This window comes from Phoenix dactylifera, chromosome 1 (assembly GCF_051530095.1).
Source record: "Phoenix dactylifera cultivar Ajwa chromosome 1, Ajwa_hap1_PhDact_Kaust_v1.1, whole genome shotgun sequence".
Taxonomy (NCBI): Eukaryota; Viridiplantae; Streptophyta; class Magnoliopsida; order Arecales; family Arecaceae; genus Phoenix; species Phoenix dactylifera.
Genome location: NC_143190.1, coordinates 60,180,815 through 60,200,922, shown reverse-complemented (window position 1 = coordinate 60,200,922; position 20,108 = coordinate 60,180,815). Strand labels below are relative to the sequence as shown.

At 50.4% G+C, this 20,108-nt stretch overlaps 2 protein-coding genes across 2 annotated transcripts; one reads left to right on the top strand and one right to left on the bottom strand.

Moving 5' to 3' along the window:
• The first annotated feature begins 296 nt into the window (after positions 1 to 296).
• On the top strand, positions 297 to 1,950 carry LOC103722245 (putative membrane-associated kinase regulator 2). The gene is made up of 2 exons (XM_008812718.6): positions 297 to 1,474; positions 1,563 to 1,950. The coding sequence occupies exons 1-2, from the start codon at positions 388 to 390 to the stop codon at positions 1,652 to 1,654; spliced, it is 1,179 nt and encodes a 392-aa protein (XP_008810940.4). The 5' UTR covers positions 297 to 387; the 3' UTR covers positions 1,655 to 1,950.
• Positions 1,951 to 9,923: 7,973 nt separating this feature from the next.
• On the bottom strand, positions 9,924 to 12,188 carry LOC103722246 (late embryogenesis abundant protein At1g64065-like). The gene has a single exon (XM_008812720.6). It carries the CDS (start codon positions 10,761 to 10,763, stop codon positions 10,062 to 10,064), a length of 702 nt encoding a protein of 233 aa, XP_008810942.5. The 5' UTR covers positions 10,764 to 12,188; the 3' UTR covers positions 9,924 to 10,061.
• Positions 12,189 to 20,108: the final 7,920 nt, after the last annotated feature.

The window sequence follows — 20,108 nt, the reverse complement described above, 5'->3', positions numbered from 1 at the left end:
CTATGCGAACATATCCATCTTCCCTCAGATCACCACCGTCCAATTTCCAGAAAGGACATAACTGGAAGGCCGATCGTCGATAACGCATAGAACTGTTGCATGGATTCTCGCATAGCATATTTTTCCATTCTTACGACCACTGACTTAAGCAAGGGCCCCACTTTGTGTCCTCCAATCAAATCAGTGACGAGACTTCTGAGTCGCACCCAAACTTGGCCCCACAGAGCTCACTTTTTTTTTTTTCTTACTTTTTTTTTTTATTATTTTGCCACCCAAAATCCTTCTTAAAATGCCTTCCTCCATCCGGAAAGGCTTTAGAGAGAGAACGCGAGCCAGCGACGTAGAGCTAAACTAGCTCTGCTCTCAGCTGTACTAATTCTCTCGACTATGGAACTCTTTAGCTTGTTGAGGAACTGGAAGGGCGGTGGCGGAGCACCGCCCTCGGCTTCCGGTGCTTCCTCCCGAGCCACCACCACCATCGCCACCGCCATCCTCCGCTCCTCAGCCGGGTCGGACGACGACGGCGGCGAGACGGAGGAAGATGGCTCTTTCATCGACCTCGAGTTCACTGTTCCCGTCGAAGATGAGGCGAGAGGAGGGAAAGACTACAAAGACTACTCCGCTTCGGAATCTGAGTCAGAAGAGGACGAGAAAGAGCTCAATTTCGCCATGCCATCGCAGGAAAGTTATACAGGCGGCAGGTTTCGGCCCGATCGTGGCCTTTCTTTCTCACCCTCCGACGATATCTTCTTCAAAGGGCGTCTTCTTCCTGTGGAGCCCTCCGTGCCCAGCTCCAAGCCCCAATTCCGGGCTTTCCTCCTTCGCTCCGCCACCAAGCTCCGGGTCTTTGCGTTCAGGCTCAAGAAGACCAAATCCTCGCCGGCGGAGCCCAATGTCGCCTCTCCGGCGCCGACGGCGGCATTCGCGAAGCGGCACCAGCGCAAGTTTTTTATCAAATTCAAGGTGGAGGAGGTGCCGATCATGTCGCTCTTCACACGGGACAACAGCTCCAAGAGCTCCGGCAGCAGCCGGTCGGCGAAATTCCACGCCGACGACGGCTCGCCGGCGTCGGAGGAGAAGAGAGTAACCAAGGACGTGGTTCAGAAGTACCTCAAGAAGATCAAGCCGTTCTACGTTAGGGTTTCGAAGCGCTACGGCGAGAAGCTCCGGTTCTCCGGGCCGCTTAGCTCCAGTAGCGCCGTGAAGGTGAGCGCCGCCGAGGCCGATGGAGAAAGAGGATCGGTGGCGACGGCGGCAGGAGGCACGTTTAAGAATCAGAAGCTACAAGGGGGGAATATTCCGGAGGGGCTAAGAGTGGTTGCTAGTCGTTTGAGAAAGAGCCGGTCGGCCTCGTCGGCAGTGGCCGCGGTCCGGTCACCGCCACGGCGGCGGCGGGACGATTCCCTTCTCGAGCTGCAAGACGGGATTCAGAGCGCCATCGCCCACTGTAAGCGTTCGTATAATGCCGACAAAGGTATTGATTCGCATACGTTCACCAGCGGTATCCACTAGTTATATAGTCATATATTTCTTCTGATCTGTTTTTTTCCCAAAAAAAAAAGAATTGGTTACAGAGTCTGAGCCGCCGTTGGTCCGGTGGAGGAGCGATCCGGGGGACGGGAGGTCGCTGGAAGGCTTGGGCAACGCCGGTTGACTTTTACTTCCTCTTCGAATTTTTGGTAGAACGGAGGAGGTAGAAAGGGAGATGGAAAAACGAAAAAGGGAAAAAAAAGGAATTGCCTAGGGCTCCTTTGAGTTCGTCTTTGGCGTAGAAGCGTGGCAAAAGAGCTCTTTTTAGTACCCTGTGAAGTTGCTGTGTCTCTTTCTTTTCTTTCTTTTTTTTTTGTCTATTTTGTGCTTTACAAAAGAAAAGTGCAGGATGTACGACTTGTAATTAGACCAATCCCAGCTTTGTCAATAGTTGTTTGCTTGTTCTCTTTTCCGTCCCGATATCTCTCCTTCTCTCAAGCTTTTATTTTTCTTAATTATTTTGGCTATATGTGTCTGCTATAAAGCTGAAGTGGAGCAAGGGAAGTCACGTTATGATATGATGGTGAGAAGGAAGAAGACAAAGATCTGAATGATTCTTTGGACATTGGAAACGATGTCTTCTCTTTTAGATTATCTTATTTAAGACTGGCGCAACCTGGACATGCTCTCTCTCTCCCAATATGTTCGGTTTTAGGTCGTCCGCAACCCGAAATGCCTCTCTTTTGAGCTGTGGAGAAGAAGAGAAAGTAGAGACAAGGACCAAAACAGTAAAAGCCTTGACGAAGGAAAGGGTGGAAGACCGCCAAAAAGTTAAAGCAGATTGCACCAACCCCCCCCCTCTCTCTCTCTCTCTCTCTCTTAAGCCTTCTATCTGTCAACTCACTCACTGAGTCACTGCAAAGCTAAGCACTTCTGGAGCCCGTCATACAGTCGTACCGGATATGGTACGATATGTTATATATCGGTAATAGGGTGCGATACGTGTCGGGGGCAGCAGCCTTCTATCTGTCATCTCGCACACTGAGTCGTTGCAAAGCTAAGCGCTTTCTAGATCCCGTCATACAGTCGTACCGGATATGTTATATATCGGTAAAAGAGTGCGATACGTGTCGGGGGGCAGCAGGGTCCACTTTGAATCCGCGGTCAGCGGTAGCTGCGAATCGGATGCTTTCCTTTGCTTCTCGGGTTACCGTCCTCTCGCGTGAGATCTACTGTGAACAAGGGATTCTAAGTCCTTCGCTTTCTACCAAGGGATGGATTGGATTCTGGCTGCGGCCACTCCAAGGCCACAGTGGATCTAATGATGTTATTGGCTCGGAGCAGCAGTGGATATGGCTCCCACCTTCGGTAAATCAAATCTCATACCAATGCTTATTCGGGAAGTGGGGTTAAAAGTTTTGTTATCGAGTTGATTAGAATGCCATGATCTCTCAGACACGATGTATTTCCAGGAATTGGTATTTGGAGATAACTGGGTTTCGATCTAAAGAAGGGATATGATGCTGATCAATCAAACGGTAGCCATTTTGGAAAAAATCTCCGGCAGTGAGGTTGATGCTACTTATGATTCTGGGACCGAACCAGCACTCCACTGGTCTTTGCTAGGCCGTCATTATGTATTTTTTTGACTACTATAGCACCAATGTAGCAAGCATGGTGATGATGGAGTTTTGTTGGTGTTAATCTTGAAGCAGATTCTCTATTTCTTTTGAAGCAGAGGAGAACATATCACAGGTTATTCCTGGCCAGCCAACTTATAGAAGTTTCACATATTCAATGTGTTGTTGCCGAATCCAGACTGAAGTCCGAGCGCGGCTCGGTTGATCTTGAGATTGGTTGGAGGCATTTTGAGCAGGTTGATTGACGTTTCGGATACTGGTCTCCTCCACTAGTGGCCTACAAAAAATCTAGAGAGTTTTCGGCGGAGATCTTCCAATGCTTAAATCATAATAACGAGCCGACAGTGTGAAAGGAATGGGATTTCAACAGAGAATGACTCTATGAGTAATACTGTATGTGTACCTGAGGTCTCTCAGACTGCCTCTTCATACAAGAGGGTCGGATTTGTCGTTATCTAGGCTAGCGTGGCGTGTACTGATAATCAGATAACGGGCGGTAGTATGAATGCGATATCAAAGTCAGTCTACATGGGCAGTGTGCAGTGTAGGTCTGACGCAGAGCGTGGTGTTGCCATGACTGTAAACTGTCAGGACTGTCGGTTTTTAGGATTGTCAGTTCTTATCAACACGTGCTGATTGTTTTTTTTGGTTGGGGTTGAAGTCGTTCACCTTAGTTTATAGCCGAGGTAAAAAAGGTCAGTCTGGCTCCAGATCGAAATATCCAGTATTCCTGTCATCATAATGTTAATGTATACAGTTACAATTAGTCAACTCATCAATTGTGAAACGGTGCTTTTTTTCATACGTGGAATTAGGTTAACCACCTGGCTGATGTATCATGGCAGGTGGATGAGGTGATGTCTTGTTTCTTATTAATAAGTATAACCTAAGAGTATGACAATAGTGCAATTTAACATTGCTACGGAACGATGACATCTTCCTTAAACTGTATATGTTTATCTTTGACAAATCAAAACTAACTACTTTATACGTTAATTATTGACATTTTTTTGCACCCATATAATGTTTTTATGGGCCTAATAATGTACTTCGCTTGTCATTTAGATGTTTATCGCTCGCAGAATAAATGCATGACATTTGACAGTCACTTTTTAATAGGTGTCACGGCTCTAGGGCATGGGAGTGGAATTTCTGTACTCGAGTGGAGAGGCGGCAGGAGATATTTTGACGGGTGGCGACGCAAGGAGGTGCTCATGGTATTCCAAGATAGACGAACGCATTCACACTCTGTAATCTACTATTGCATTTAGTAAGGCTTGATCAAGTGTGACCGGAGTAACTGAAAAAGTGTGTAAATAGGAAAGGAAAGAGGAAGTCGCTGATTGGAAAAAAAAAAAAAAATCAGATCTTCCGATATTTTGCATTGCAGAGAGCTATACAATTTTTTTATAAATGCTATATCATCTGATCATAAAAATAGACAGCTATTAAATAGAATATGGCGGGTCATATCGGATTGCATAGCATACATGATGCATCATTTTTTGTTAACGGAGCGCTGTCCATCGTTGCGATCGGCTAACGCGGCCACGATCAAGAGTGTATAGCTTTTCTGCGGCGCAAAACACACCACAACTCAGACCTTGCATCGTTAATCTCCATGGTTATAGCTAGCAGGGTAGCACAATAGGCGGCAAGCACACCAATGCTTCATAAAGATGTGCAAGATATCTATGCAACTATAAAAATGTGGTAGATTATATGCTAAATTAACTGATAGAGTTGGTTGGGATCTATTGCGGGGACGGCGCTCTGGCCGGATCCTCGCGCAACAGCATAGCCCACATTAAGCTAGCAAAGAAAGAATACCACGTTCCTCCCGAGGTATTATCCGCTTTGGCGAGAGCAGGGATCGCCTTCCCGCCGCACGGTTTTGCCCTTCAAAAGGCGCCTCGAGAGGAAAGGATTTCCATCCCCTATTTAAGGTACAGAACCTTTCCGGCCGATGTGGGATTAAATTCAAAGCCCCCCCCCCCCCCCCCGCAACAGGATCAATTCATAAGAGAAGGGCCTTATATTCTTACCTTAATCTTTGAATATATTACTTGAAATGCACCTAATTATTACTTTATCTTTTCAGCAATATTGAGCTTATTCCCTGCAACTGCAGAAGAAATCTCTCTTATGGATATGAATCCAAGGCTGCACTCATTTAAAAGAGGTAAATCTATGGGAGTCTTTCAATCAGGATCTAGCACTTGCGCATGCGACATGGAAAATTTTATTCTGATCTGCTTCGTATGCTCAAGGTTCATGAATGCATGCCTTCCTTACTAATGGTCATTGATGACATAGAAAAGGAAAGGACTAATGTTGCCCCAAGGACAAAGGGGCAAAGTATTTTGACTTGTTGACTTTGCCTACCGGACATGGAACATGAATTGATATATGATTAGGTTTTGATTTAATCGAGATGGATAAGGCTCATGAACAAATGATTTAATGGGACATGGAGAAACAACGGCCTAGGCCTATGCTGCCAAGTAAAGGGACAAACACAAGGGGCAAATTCTAGCATATAGGTAGGTTTTACATGACCAAGAAAACAGTATGGTTCTGTGCATTGCGTGGCATGGTCATGCGAAGCAAAAGAATGCCAAAAGCCAAAGATTAAAGCTTCTTGACCATCCTTTCCCTCTTGTCTGCAGGCGAAACCCCTTTCAAAATTTTTCTTCTCTCAAGGCTTTTTCGATAGTATCTCTGTTTACGTTCCCAATTAAGGGTGCAGAGCAAACTCATTAGGTTTGGAGCTAAAGTAATTATGCTTTTTTGCTTGTCCATATACCATTACACGCGTTAGTGGGTTGTTATTGACCTTCCCCTCTACCAGAATTTAGAGAATATCCTTCTTTCAAACTGTTTTTAGGAGTTTCGGTAGTTGGAAAGATATAGTCAAATCTCTTTTTACCAAAAAAAGAGTGAATAAGAAGCCATATGCACAGGCTTAAGATGTTAGCATCAAAACTAAGGATATCGGTCAGCAAAGATCAAAGCGAGATCTAAGCTCAAAAAGCTGCATCTGTGTATTGTGTAATCCGAAAAAATTCGGTGACATAGTTCTACATCCTGAAGGAATTAAAACAACCAATAAGCTCAAGTGCCTTGTAGTTTCATCCTCTTTTATATAGTACATGAGCACTAACTGTACATCTAGGTTAAGTTAGAAAAGTAGCCAGATAAAATGGAGATAGTTTGCTCCTATCCTCCTCTGTTCTAGATTTGCATGACCGTCTATGAGATATTTTTTTTCCCGAAAAAGGAGAAACTTCAGGCTAATACGAGACAAATGAAGTTTTCTTGGTAAATAGTAATTATCACAATTACACTGTACTGATATAAAAGCTGTCCATTTTGCAATTACTTCAAGAATATCCTTGATTATTTCTTTTGTTGATAGGTAGGATTAGTGGTTTTTAGTCCTTCCAATGGTGAAGTTGGTACAAGATATGAGATGCAATATGTAGGTATTTCGGTACCGTCGAGCAGGAGGACTTCACTCAAGTGATTTCGGCTCCTCTTGCACCAAACTCACCTCAGGCCATTTCTTCCTAATTTAGCCTATATCAGGAACTAGTCAGTTCCACTTTGGATCTCCCGGACCTGAATTGAGTTCGGATGCCTAGTGTTGCGGGATTTTCACCCCGGCAACAACCCGCACACCAATCGAGCAGGGAAAGCGGCTGCATCCCTTCCGAAGTATTGTCCGCTTTGGGCCCCGCGGGCGCGGAGCTCGCACGGGGTGCGCACCCACCTGCAGGTGCGGAGCTCGTACAGGGGGCTTGGGCGCCCCTCACGGTTTTGTCCCACAAAAGGGCTCTTGTGAGGAAAGGTTTTAGGCCTCCTCATTATAAGGCACAGACCTTTCCGCTGATTAGCCGATGTGGGATTAAAGTTCGGAACCCCATCCCACAACACAGCCCCCCAGCGGGAAGGTCTGTGCGTGGCCGAGGCCCTCCTTCTAGCGCCATCTGTTGCGGGATTTTCACCCCGGCAACAGCCCGCACACCGGCTGAGCAGAGAAAGCGGCTGGTCCCTCCCGAGGTATTGTCCGCTCTGGGCCCCGCCGGCGTGGAACTCGCACGGGGTGCGCACCCACCAGCAGGCATGGAGCTCGTACAGGGGGCTTGGGCATCCCTCACGGTTTTGTCCCACAAAAGGGCCCTCGTGATGAAAGGTTTTAGGCCTCCTCATTATAAGGCACAGACCTTTCCGCTGATTAGCCGATGTGGGACTAAAGTTTGGAACCCCATCCCACAACACAATTGGACCCGGGGGCGGCCGCGGACCAAGGAGGAGGAGCTCCGGCGAGAGTAGCGGTACGTTGGCGTGCGGCGTCTTCCGGAGGACCTGCAAAATGTCGGTGGCCGGGGTTTCCGGCGCCGGCCCTCCGATGCTTAAGTCAGAGGGGGGCTTAATTTTGGAGAAGGAGATGGACTGTATGTAAAAGTCCGAAGCCCTCCCTTGGGAGGAAGAAGCCGCCCCCTTTTAGAGGAAGAAGCTCCCCTTTTATAGGGGGAGTGCCAGGGTTATCTGTGATGTGACTGGGCGAATTAATGGTTACCGTCATGATTCGACGTGGGCGTGGAAGTAATGAGTTGCCGTGGATGGTCCGTTCCCATCATGAGAGGAGATGGCGTGCAGCCAAAGCTTGTTTATGGCACGCAGTGCAGTCCATTCTTGGAAATGGTGAGACGTTGACAGTCGTAGCAGGGTATGGTCCCTGGTTGATATGTCGTGGCGTGGCCGGCAAGTAAAGCATAGTGCGGTGAGACTGCTACAGGGCATGGCCGCAGCATGTGGACGACGAGGTCGGCCTTCTGAAGTCAGCTCGGCCTTCTGAGCTCGGCCTGAATGAGCTCGGCAGCCTTCTAAGCTCGACAGCCTTCTATGCTCGGCCTTCTGTGCTCGGCCTTCTGAGCTCGGCAACCTGCATGAGCTCAGCCTGAATCAGCTCGGTAGCCTTCGGAGCTCTGCCTGAATGAGCTCGGCAGCCTTCGGAGCTCGGCAGCCTTCTGTGCTCGGCCTTCTGAGCTCGGCAGCCTGTATGAGCTCGGCAGCCTTCTGTGTTCGGCCTTCTGGTCTCGGCCTTCTGAGCTCGACAGTCTTCTGTGCTCGGCCTTCTGAGATCGGCAGCCTTTTGAGCTCGGCAGCCTGCATGAGCTCGGCCTTCTGAGCTCGACAGCCTTCTGTGCTCGGCAGCCTTTTGAGGTGGGCAGCCTGCATAAGCTCGGCTTGAATGAGCTCGGTCTTGCTGTCGAATTTGGGTGCTTTAATTGTATTTTTGGGATGATACATTTTTTCACCCAACACCTAGTTACAGCAACCAAATAGAATGCAATTCTGAAGATGACGCATTGATTGATATAGAGAAGACTTGTATGGATATTTGTGCAATTGGAATGTTTGCCAAAATAGCACTTTTTAGAAAGAAAGAAAGAAAACATAGATAACACCCATTTAATCTCTTATTTGGGTTTCATCCTATTGCTAGTTCCAGCCTTGCGGGAGATGAATTCAAAGTTAGAGAACTTAGTTCAGCTTCACATCAATGGTAATGTTGTGACTGCCCCGGGATCACATCCTTTTTTTTTTTTAATTAAAATATTATTTTTTGATAAGCTGATTTTTCAAAATATAATATTTAAAAAAATAGTTTTGGTATGTTTGGTTTACTACTAAAGAGTTGTATATTGCAGAGTTACTTATATTTAGTTGTACATTTATTTTTTCAAAAAAGTTGTATAAAATATTTATTATACTCTTGATAAAATAAAAAAAAAACTATCATTGCTTTTGATGGCTTAAGAGTAATTTTTTTTAAAAAAAAATCTAATTTTTAATTGATAAAAAAAATATCTAGTAAGTTTTTATTTTTATAAAATATAAAAATTTTATTTTTATAAAAAATACTATTTTTTATTTTTAAAAACTTTAATCAAATATATTTTTCACGAATCAGAGTCTCAGCATCGACCGCTATGTAAAACCCCGTGTACGGAATAGCACACGGTGCGTCAGTGGCACGATTGTTTAAGTAGCTGATCGTTGGAGCTGATATCGGACTGTTCCCACCTTCTCTCTTAAATCAATAAAATATTATATAAAAATTGACGTTGAAGATAGCATTCATTGTCCGTATATATTTTTTTAATTTATTTTTTTTTATTTTTAAAGGCAACGAATTTTTTATTTCTAAAAGCTCTAAAGGTCTAGCCAAAAAAAAAAAAAAAAAAAAGCTCTAAAGATTTCATCAATAACTACAAAATAAGATAAGGTTTCAGCTTCGGTGCCGCTCATTGTTGCTCATTTTTTGGTTTTCTGAATTTGAAAGCAAAAGCAGAGAGGCCTAAGTTATTTACTTATTTGATGGAACAACAAACAAGTTATTAATCAACAAAATTCTCCCAGAACCAACGCAAATACATACAATTCCATCACTCTAGCTCTAGGGACGGACTGGAAGGAAGCAAAAGTAAAGAAAGAACTCAAAAAAGACTGGAACTTTGAGTTCTCCGTTGGAAGGATAGAAATTGAAGGATCTATCTCTGGAAGCAGGCTTCTCCAATTGGGTATTTCAAAAGAATCTTAACCCTGGCGTGGGAACGGAAATTCTTGTCTTATATTCTTCTAAGGACCTGAATGCTGCAGAGAGAGAGTTTTAAAAACTTGTTTGCTGTTTGATACTTTGATGCTTTTTTCTTCCTCAACATCATATATTTGAGACTTCTTTATATTACTTAATTATTTCTTTATTAATAAATGCTGGGCTTCGGCCTTCCCTTGCACTTAAGAATATATAAATATATATAAATGTATAGATATAGCATTACCAAAACATAATTTGTACGCACAAATCTCCTACAACGGCACACAAGTAGGGAAGAGAAAAACTTAGAAATCTATGAGGCATAGATCCCAAACCGTCTTCCTTCAGTTGACGCTAGCCAGACAGACCGTGTTAATGATCTTCTGCGAGAAGGGAGACACCTCCAATTTCATGCTACAGTTGGTCATCACGTATATGTCCCGTTTGTTAATCCCTATCACGTCCACACTCCCATTTAACTCCGTGAAGCTCGTAAGGATCAGCTCCCGGCCCCTTAGCAGGCTCAACGTCTCGTTAATCTGCGTCACCGCCCGGTCGACGAGCACGTCCACCGTCACGTTCATCCTCGCCGTCCGGTGGGCTGAAACCCTGCCGCTCGGCGCGTACGCCACCCCGACGGTCTCCCCATGGTAGTAGAACACGGTGGTGCTGTTACTGAACCTGAACACCGCCGCGTTCGGGTTCTTTATCGAGATGTCGGCGGTAAGCGTCGCGTTCAGCGACATGGGTCTGTCGGCCGTAAAAATATCGACGTCAAAGCTCGTCAAGCTGATGGAGTTCATGGTGAGGGTGGGTTCTTCGACCTTGAACACGGTGAGGGACAGGGTAAGGACGACGATGCCGAGGACGGCGACGGTGAGGCCGCATCCCCAGACCGCGAACCGGCGCTTGGGAAGATATCGGACAGATCGCCAGCCGGTGGTGGCGCCGCCTTCTTCGTTGCTGCTGATTGGATTGACCGGGGGGGGTGCCACGCCCGCGAGGAGCTTCGCCTGCTTCTTTTCCGCCATAGTTTTGGTATCCATCGATGAGGAAGAAAGAAGTGTGCAGGGTTAGGTGGTGGTGACGAGGCTTTAGCTTTTCCTTTGCCGCCTAATTGCCTTGGCCCCTCTTCTTCAATGGTTGGTTATGCTTCAACGTTGGGACATTAATGTGAAACGGACCAGGGATGGGGGGAGTTCGAAGCCTTCACCGTTTTTAGTAACGGAGTTTAATTCACACGGTTGATACTTCAATTGTTTTGTATTTTTCAAGCACACAAGTCTGTTTATGGATCAGAAATTCAGTGAGACTGGACGCGGCTTGTTGATTTATTTGCTATCAAATGTTAATGAGATGAAAGCTCATCTCATAATATATGACCCAGACGGCCAGACGGTGATGTTGACTGGAATAAATCCCGATGGTAAATACTGTGGTGTACAGGGAACACGAGAAGGAAGTTTGAAAGATTATAAAATGCTGGGTAAAAACTTAGTTATAATCGGATGTTTATTTGGGAGAGGGAGTCAAGGGGAAGACCGGCGTTGTTACTGTGAAGAGTCTCCACTTGACTGAGCTGTGTCGGTCAGGACAAACGAATCTGTAGTAGTCAAGGTTCCCCGAATTTTTTTTACAACACTTCTAGCTTGTTGCGAATTGATTTGGTTAAAGAGGAGGAAGAGGGGAAGGAGCAACGAGGAGAGGGAGTCAGAGTATGTTAATGAGGTCGATGAAGGTAGGTGCGCTCCTCTGCTTGACTTATTCCACGCCCGACAGAGAACTGAAGAGGAATTAATAGATGCAGTGTTCGAAGATAATACCAGTGGCTGTCAAGAACCAAGGCTTGCAGGCAATGCGTGTCAAACATGCACACCGCTTGGTTTAATGGAGTCGCCTGAGATGGACTCTGCGTCGGTGCCCCGAGAAATTATTAGGTAGACCTGGTCTACCACATTAGCCCAGTAAAGATTGGACACGCCAACCCTTTCTAACCTAGCCTTAGCCGTCCTCCGATGCCTTCCTCCGCCCCATCTTCGCCCTCGCCTCCACCTTTCGGTGACCCACTCCATCGTCTCTCCTCCCTCCTCACCTCCGCCCTCGTTTGCCGCCGTCTTCTCGGACTCCTCTCCACCCTCGCCTCCTCCAGCGCCACCTAGCGGAGCTATAGGAGACGTATGAGGGCACACCATCAACGGAGCGTGGCTGCGGGATCCTGAACTTGGGTGACCTAAAGACGACTCCCTCGTCTACACCAATTGCCGGTTAATTATCATGCTCCACCTCGATGCCCCACTGGATGTGTTCATCGAGGGCGAGCAAGGCTATCAGGCCGCTATCGCCTGTCTTTCCCCCAACGACCCGCCTTCGCCAACGTCTCTGACACGGCCGGATTTAGGGCCGCAACGGCGACTGCATCCTCAAGAAGGAGTTTCATATCCTCTCCGGCTGCATCGACGGCCTCCGCTGGTCCTCCAAAGGTCTCCGACTCGTTGCCTCCGGAAATGACCACTACGGCCAAAAAAAAAAAAAAAAAACAAAGAAGACCATTTCTGATACTTTTTAATTCATATACGGACGTTTATGGGCATCATTGACATTTTCTAAAACAACGCAAAAGCATAAGTATCGAAATTTTAATTATCGACAGTTTGGAAAAGTGTCAGCATTTGGTCTTTTAATGATGCTTTAAAGCATCGTTAAATAATTTTTTATAAAAAAACGATGCTCTGCCGACGCTATTTAGCAGCGAACTATCCGTGGTTTCCACTGAAGCTTAAAAGCGTCGGGTTTTGGCTTCCACTGTAGCTTCCACCGATGCTTAAAAGCATCGGCATTTGGTCTTTTACCGATGCTTTAAAGCATCATTAAAGTAATTTTTTTAAGAAAATATGTAAAAAAAATTTAAATTTTTGTATACATTTACCAAATACATTATTAGCAAAAATCACCTGCCACAATTAAATGGATCATTCAAAATATTCATATTGTTAAATATTATTATATTTACATTATCAATTTGTATTTACATTGTGCTTCAAAAATATAAAAAATATGCATGTAGAGCTAAATAAATAGTCTACGATGTATCAGGGGTTGATGTCATCATTATCAACATTTTTACGAGTAGATGAAGTATTAAGAACCTACAGATTATCCTGGATTTGCAAGTCATCCATAACAACCTCCTTGCTTGGATAATCAGCAGGAGGCACATGCTGAGACCGGGACTCATGTTGCTAGAGTTCGTACGTCTGGAACGGTAGGGATTTATCAGAAAATGATCATACCTGAGACTACTGGAACTCCATATCTCTGAATCATTTTTCTCGGCGCATGATCTTTCCTAATATGTACAAATAAGAATCAATATCATTTAAATGACAAGGAATAATATTTATTAACTAAACATGATAAGGAAAGACAAAAATTCATTCAATGTTACTGTTACGGGGGAACTAAGCCGCCATGCCCCACGTGACCGGCACGCGCGCCCAGGAAGACTACGGCTGCCCTTTGATCCAGCAATCCGACCCCGAGTCGGACGTCTTCGGCTCCGCAGCCCGACCCCGAGTCGGCTGCCCTTTGATCCCGCAATCCGACCCCGAGTCGGACGTCCTCGGCTCCGCAGCCCGACCCCGAGTCGGCTGCCCTTTGATCCCGCAATCCGACCCCGAGTCGGACGTCCTCGGCTCCGCAGCCCGACCCCGAGTCGGCTGCCCTTTGATCCAGCAATCCGACCCCGAGTCGGACATCCTCGGCTCCGCAGCCCGACCCCGAGTCGGCTGCCCTTTGATCCAGCAATCCAACCCCGAGTCGGGTATCCTCGGCTCCGCAGCCCGACCCCGAGTCGGCTGCCCCTTGATCCAGCGCTCCGACCCCGAGTCGGAGATCTCTTGATAACGACAGGCTATTCCCCAGAGGCACGCCGCGGCCTCCTGCTCCACTACTCCCTGCAACGGCTGTATCCGATGCTGCTCCACGATCTCCTGCATCAGCCGTACAAAGCGGAGCCCCACTATGCCCTGACGTGGCCGTACCCGGTGCTGCTCCACGACGCCCTGTAACGGCCATGTCAGTGGCCACACCATCGTGCCCCACGATAACGAACCCCCCTGAGAGACCCCCCAGCCAGGTATATATGCGGCTGGGGGGAGAAAGGGGGGAGGTGAGCAATATCTCCCAGAGCACTCTCTTACTTGCGATTATCACCTCTCCTCCTCCTCCAATCTCCTCTGACTTGACCGTCGGAGGGCCATCACCACCCTGGTGGTGGTGCAAGGCTTGTTTGCAGGTTTCTTGGCGGAAGGTGGAGCGCAACCAACACCAACCAAGACAACTCAGACGGAACCCCGTTCACACCGCAGTGCCAATCGTTCTCGGTTTGGACCACCAGCAACAGTTGGCGCTAGAAGGAGGGCCCGAATCTTAGAACGATCGTAATGGCACGGCGAGGTGGTCGTGGAGCTTCCAATGCTTCCGGTCGCGGAGCCTCTCGCGCCTCCGGCCGGGAGGCTGCTGCGTCCTCAACGCACTCTCAGCAGCACTCCACCGCCCCTTCTCCCATTCAAACGGTCGAAGCTGCCCAGTTCGACCAGCTAGCCCAGCAGGTTCGCACCCTCGCGGAGGCAGTGCAGAATCTGCAGGGCGTGATCTCTCGGGTGCCGCAACGGGCTCAGGAGCCGCTGCCCCCCGAGCACTCGCCTCTTCCTCACAACCCGCGCTCCTTCCTCTCCCATGGAGAGGAGCGCCGGCGCGAGGAGGATTCTCGAGTGCGGTCCATTCTGCCAGGACCTTCTCATCGGAGCTGTGCGGGGTACGAGAGGCGGACCCGGGCGCGTTCTCAGACACCCCAGTCCTTGAGGGGCCCGCACTCCAGTCGGTCCCCCTCGCGCCGCTCCTTGTCCCCCACCCACCGGTCGCGCTCCCTGGACCGGCGGGTGGACGATCTCCACAGACAACTCCAGGTCCTGAAGGGCCACTCCAAAGATCCCTTCGCTGACTTGGAGATCTCCTCCCAGCCGGCGCTTGCCTCGAGGATCCTGCGGACCCCGAACCCGCCGGGGTTCAAAATGCCGGCGATCAAACCCTACGACGGGGCGGCGGACCCGCGGGACCACGTGGAGAGTTTCAGGACTCTTATGCTCCTCCATGGAGCATCGGATCCGCTCCTCTGCAAGGCCTTCCCGGCGACCCTCCGTGGCCCGGCAAGGGCATGGTTCGCCGGCCTGGAGGCTAACTCCATCCAGTCCTTCGACCAGTTCACCCGCTTCTTCATCAGCCATTTCGCCGTCAGTAGCAGGCGGCGACTGGTCTCCGACTCCCTCTTTGATGTCCGGCAAAACGAGGGAGAAAGCCTGCGGGATTATCTCACCCGCTTCAACAAGGCTACACTGGAGGTCCGGAACCTGAGCCAGGAAGTGGCTCTCTCAGCCCTGAAGCGTGGCTTCCGGAAGGGCAGACTCACCTTCTCCCTGGACAAACGCCTGCCGCGGAGCTTCCCGGAGCTGTTATCTCGGGCAAACCAGTATGCAGACGCCGAGGAGGCAGCATCCCACCGGAACAAGGAGGCCGCCGAGGCCCCTCTAAAGCCCGGGAAGAAAAGGCGAAAAGAGGCACCCCAGAGGAGGAGCCCGACGCCTCAACGCCGGCGCAGAAGCCCGTCACCAGCAAGGAACCACGGCGCCACACGCCCTCGTTCTCCGCACCGACGCTTCAACCGGTACACCCCACTCCTGGCCCCCCGGGCCCAGATCCTCATGGAGGTCAAGGGGCGGGAGGACCTCCCGGTCCCGAGGCAGATGAAGAAGATCCCTGGGAGGAGGCCTTCTCGGGCGTACTGTGAGTACCACCGAGACCACGGCCACGATACCGAAGACTGCTTCCAGCTTCGGGACGAGATCGAGGCTCTCATTCGCCGAGGGCGTCTCGGTCGATATGTAAACGACCGACGTCCCCCGGCAGACCCGCGTCCGGTCGACCCGGCCCCTCAGGAGCCTCGGGAGCAGAATCGACCCGTTGCGGAAGTGATCCACACCATCATTGGGGGCTGCTCTCGGCCCGTGAGGAACGCAGGGGGCTCGGCGGAAGCATCAGGAGTGGCCGTCGCGAAGAGGCAGCGGGTCGGAAATGTAATCACTTTTTGTGATGAAGATGTAAAGGGGGTTCAGACTCCCCACGACGACGCCATGGTGATCTCTCTCACTATGGCGAACTATGATGTAAGGCGTGTTCTTGTGGATAGTGGAAGCTCAGCTGATATTTTGTATTACGAGGCCTTCCAAAAGATGAGCTTGTCCCGACAATTGTTGCACAAAACATCCACCCCCCTCATAGGATTCACTGGAGACGCTATCTCGGCCGAAGGTGTCATTGAGCTGCCTGTGACTGCGGGCGTTGCACCCGCAGAAGCCACGGTGCGACTCGGGTTCTTGGTCGTCCGTGTCCCCTCGGCCTACAACGCTATCCTCGGACGACCCGGACTGAACGCCCTTCGCGCGGTGGTTTCTACCTACCATTTGCTCATGCGGTTCCCCACGGCGGCCGGGATTGGAGAGGTCCGAGGTGACCAACCAACCGCACGGCAGTGTTTCCTAGCAACTCTCAAAGGGAAGAAGCCCATAGAGGCCCTAAGCGTCGAGTCCCTTGACGCCAGAGACGAAGTGGCCTTGCGGCACGGGGAGCCGGCCGAGGGCGTAATCGAAGTTCCCCTCGAAGAAGGCCGCCCGGACCGCACGGTCCGGGTCGGTGCCAACCTCGACTTGGAAGCTCGGCTCCGATTAGTGGAATTCCTCCGAGCCAATGCTGATGTGTTTGCCTGGTCGGCGGCCGATGTACCTGGGATCGACCCGGAGGTCATTTCTCACGCCCTCAACGTCGACCCGACCCACCGACCAGTAAAAAAAAAGAAGAGACACTGTGCCCCGGATCGGATCCGGGTGGTCGACCAGGAGGTAGACAAACTCTTGGAGGCAGGTTTCATAAGGGAAGTGAGCTACCCCGAGTGGCTGGCAAACGTCGTACTTGTCCGGAAGGCGAGCGGGAAGTGGAGGATGTGCGTCGACTACACCGACCTGAACAAGGCGTGCCCCAAGGATAGCTTTCCGCTTCCGCGAATAGACCAACTGGTCGACGCGACTTCCGGATATCAGCTGCTGTCTTTCATGGACGCCTTCTCCGGCTACAACCAAATAATGATGGCTCCACAGGACGAGGAGAAAACGGCCTTTATAACAGACAGGGGGCTGTACTGTTACAAGGTAATGCCCTTCGGTCTGAAGAACGCTGGCGCTACTTACCAGCGCCTCGTCAATAAAATCTTCAAGGAGCAGATCGGCCGGAACATGGAGGTGTACGTGGACGATATGCTGGTAAAGAGCCACCATGCGGATCAGCACATTGCGGATCTGGAGGAGACCTTCGCCACCTTGCGGAAGTTTCGTATGAAGCTAAACCCAGCGAAGTGCGCCTTTGGTGCTTCGGCCGGGAGGTTCCTCGGCTTCATTGTCAACCAGCGGGGGATCGAGGCCAACCCGGACAAAATCAAGGCTATCCAAGATATGTCCCCTCCGACCAAAGTGAAGGAGGTTCAGGAGCTCGCTGGGAGGGTCGCCGCGCTCGGACGATTTGTGGCAAAATCGGCCGAACGCTGCCAACCGTTCTTCAAGGTGTTGAAGCGCCCGAAAGACTTCCTCTGGACGGCTGAATGTCAAGTGGCGTTCGACCAGCTCAAGGAGTACATGGCGTCTCCTCCCCTGCTGTCCAAGCCGCAAGAGGGGGAGATGCTCTACCTTTACCTGGCGGTCTCCCCAACCGCAGTCAGCGCAGTACTGGTTCGGGAAGAGGCAAAACTTCAGAAGCCCGTGTACTACACCAGCCGAGTCCTCCGGGATGCCGAGACGCGGTACACGAAGGCTGAAAAGATCGCCTTCGCGCTGCTGACTGCGACCAGGAGGCTTCGCCCCTATTTCCAGGCTCATTCTGTCACCCTTTTGACCGATCAACCACTGCGGCAGATCCTCAGCAATCCTGAGAATGCGGGACGGCTGGTGAAGTGGGCAGTAGAACTTGGTGAGTTCGACATCCGCTACCAGCCCCGGCCCGCCATCAAGGCCCAGGTGCTCGCGGACTTTCTCGCTGAGTGCACTGTGCAGGAGGCGGAACCTAGGCCGCCGGAAACACCCAGCCTCGATCTCCCGATCTGGACGCTCCACATTGACGGGTCGTCGAACCCTGAAGGTGGAGGGGCTGGGCTGGTCCTTACCAATCCCGATGGAGTGATAGCCGAGTATGCCTTGAGGTTCGGATTTCCAGTGACCAACAATGAGGCGGAGTACGAGGCCCTAGTCACGGGACTCAAACTCGCCAAGGAGCTCGGCATCCGGCGTCTGAAGGTCTTCACCGACTCCCAGCTGGTGGTCGGGCAGGTTCGAGGGGAGTTCGAGGCACGGAGCCCGACCATGCAGAGCTACGTCCGGAAGGTGCAAGCACTCATTCCCGACCTCGGCAGTATTGACATTCAGCAGGTCCCAAGGAGCGAAAATGCTAGGGCCGACAGGTTGTCCCGCTTGGTGGGCGCTGAGGCACACAACCTGTCAAGGGCGATATACCTGGAGACCCTAGATGCCCCGAGCATCGGCGAGGCTGAAGCGGTAATGGCAATTGATCCGGAACCATCTTGGATGGACCCGCTTGTAGCTTACCTCGCCGAAGGGATCCTCCCCGAAGATGAAGATCAAGCTCGGCGACTTGTTATGAAGTCCGCCCACTACGTACTCTACGAAGGGAGGCTGTATCGGACCTCGTTCACCGCCCCCCTCTTAAGGTGCCTCCGCCCTTCGGAAGCGGCTTACGCCCTCAGCGAAGTCCACGAAGGCATCTGCGGATCGCACCTGGGGGCTAGGTCCCTGGCACATAAGATCATGAGGCAAGGCTACTATTGGCCGACCTTATTGGAAGACTCAAAGGATCACGTATGGAAATGCGACGCCTGCCAGCGCCACGCCAACATCCAGAGAGTCCCCTCTGTTCCCTTGGCGCCAATCACCGCCCCCTGGCCCTTTGCACAGTGGGGAATGGATATCCTCGGACCATTCCCCATCGCTTCGGCCCAGCGGAAATTTTTGATTGTCGCCATCGACTACTTCACCAAGTGGGTGGAGGCAGAGCCACTGGCCACCATCACGGAGGCGCAAGTCCGGAAGTTCGTAAAGAAGAACATCATTGTCCGATTTGGGGTACCTCGGGTCCTCATCTCGGATAACGGTCGACAGTTTGATAACAAGCATTTCCGAGACTTCTGCGAGGAGTTCGGGATCGAACATCGGTTCACGTCCGTGTCGCATCCCCAAACCAACGGCGAGGCCGAGGTCACAAATCGGACAATCCTCCAAGGTATCAAAGCGCGGATCGGACGGACGGGGCAAGCTTGGGTCGAGGAACTCGAGAATGTCCTTTGGGCGTATCGGACCACGCATCGGACTCCTACCGGGGAGACGCCTTTCAGCCTAACCTATGGCACGGAAGCCGTTGTCCCCGTAGAGCTCGGACTTCCCTCACCTCGGGTAGCCGCACACCGACCCGAGGCCAACTCGGAGCAACTCCGAGGGAACCTGGATCTCTTGGAAGAAGCAAGGGAAATGGCGCAGGTTCGGATGGCAATGTATCAGCGGAGGGTGGCCCGATATTACAACTCCAAAGTCCGACCGAAGCTTTTCAGAATTGGAGATCTGGTGCTGAGGCGAGCTAAGGCATCTCAACCTACGGAAGGTGGGAAGCTAGCGCCGAATTGGGAAGGCCCGTATAAAGTTCGTTGGGTAAACCGACCTGGCTCCTACCAGTTGGAAGCCCTAGATGGCCGAGAAATTCCAAGGGGCTGGAATTCCGCTAACCTGCGGATGTATTACCAGTAGAACAACAAGGCCAGAAAGACAATTTGAAAAGGTGCAACACTTTTCATTTCAATAATTTCTGGTTACAATGGCATGCTCGTGTGATTACAAGGAATTCCCAGAGGGGAATTAGGGAGTAAAGAAAGCAAAGAAGAGGTGGAGAATCCGTGGAGCTGAGGACCGAGGATCCCAAACCCTCAACCCAAAGCAGCTGCAATCCCACCGGAAGTGGGTGCTTCTAACCGGAGGCGCCATCCAGCACCTCACCAAAAAGACGAGGAGCCGCCGCAGAAGAAGCTCCCGCTGCCCCCAGGGGAACGCCGCCTCCAAAGGATATTCCCATCCTCCCCAGTGGTAGCAAAGAGAAGGAATACGAGGGGGAAGAGCATATGGAGGCGCGGTCCCGGACTGAGCGTCTGGTGCAGAGCTCGATCGGGAGGCTGAACTTCAAGGAGGGGAGATGTGATCCCGGATGAAACGCCTAGAGCGGAGTTCTGCCGG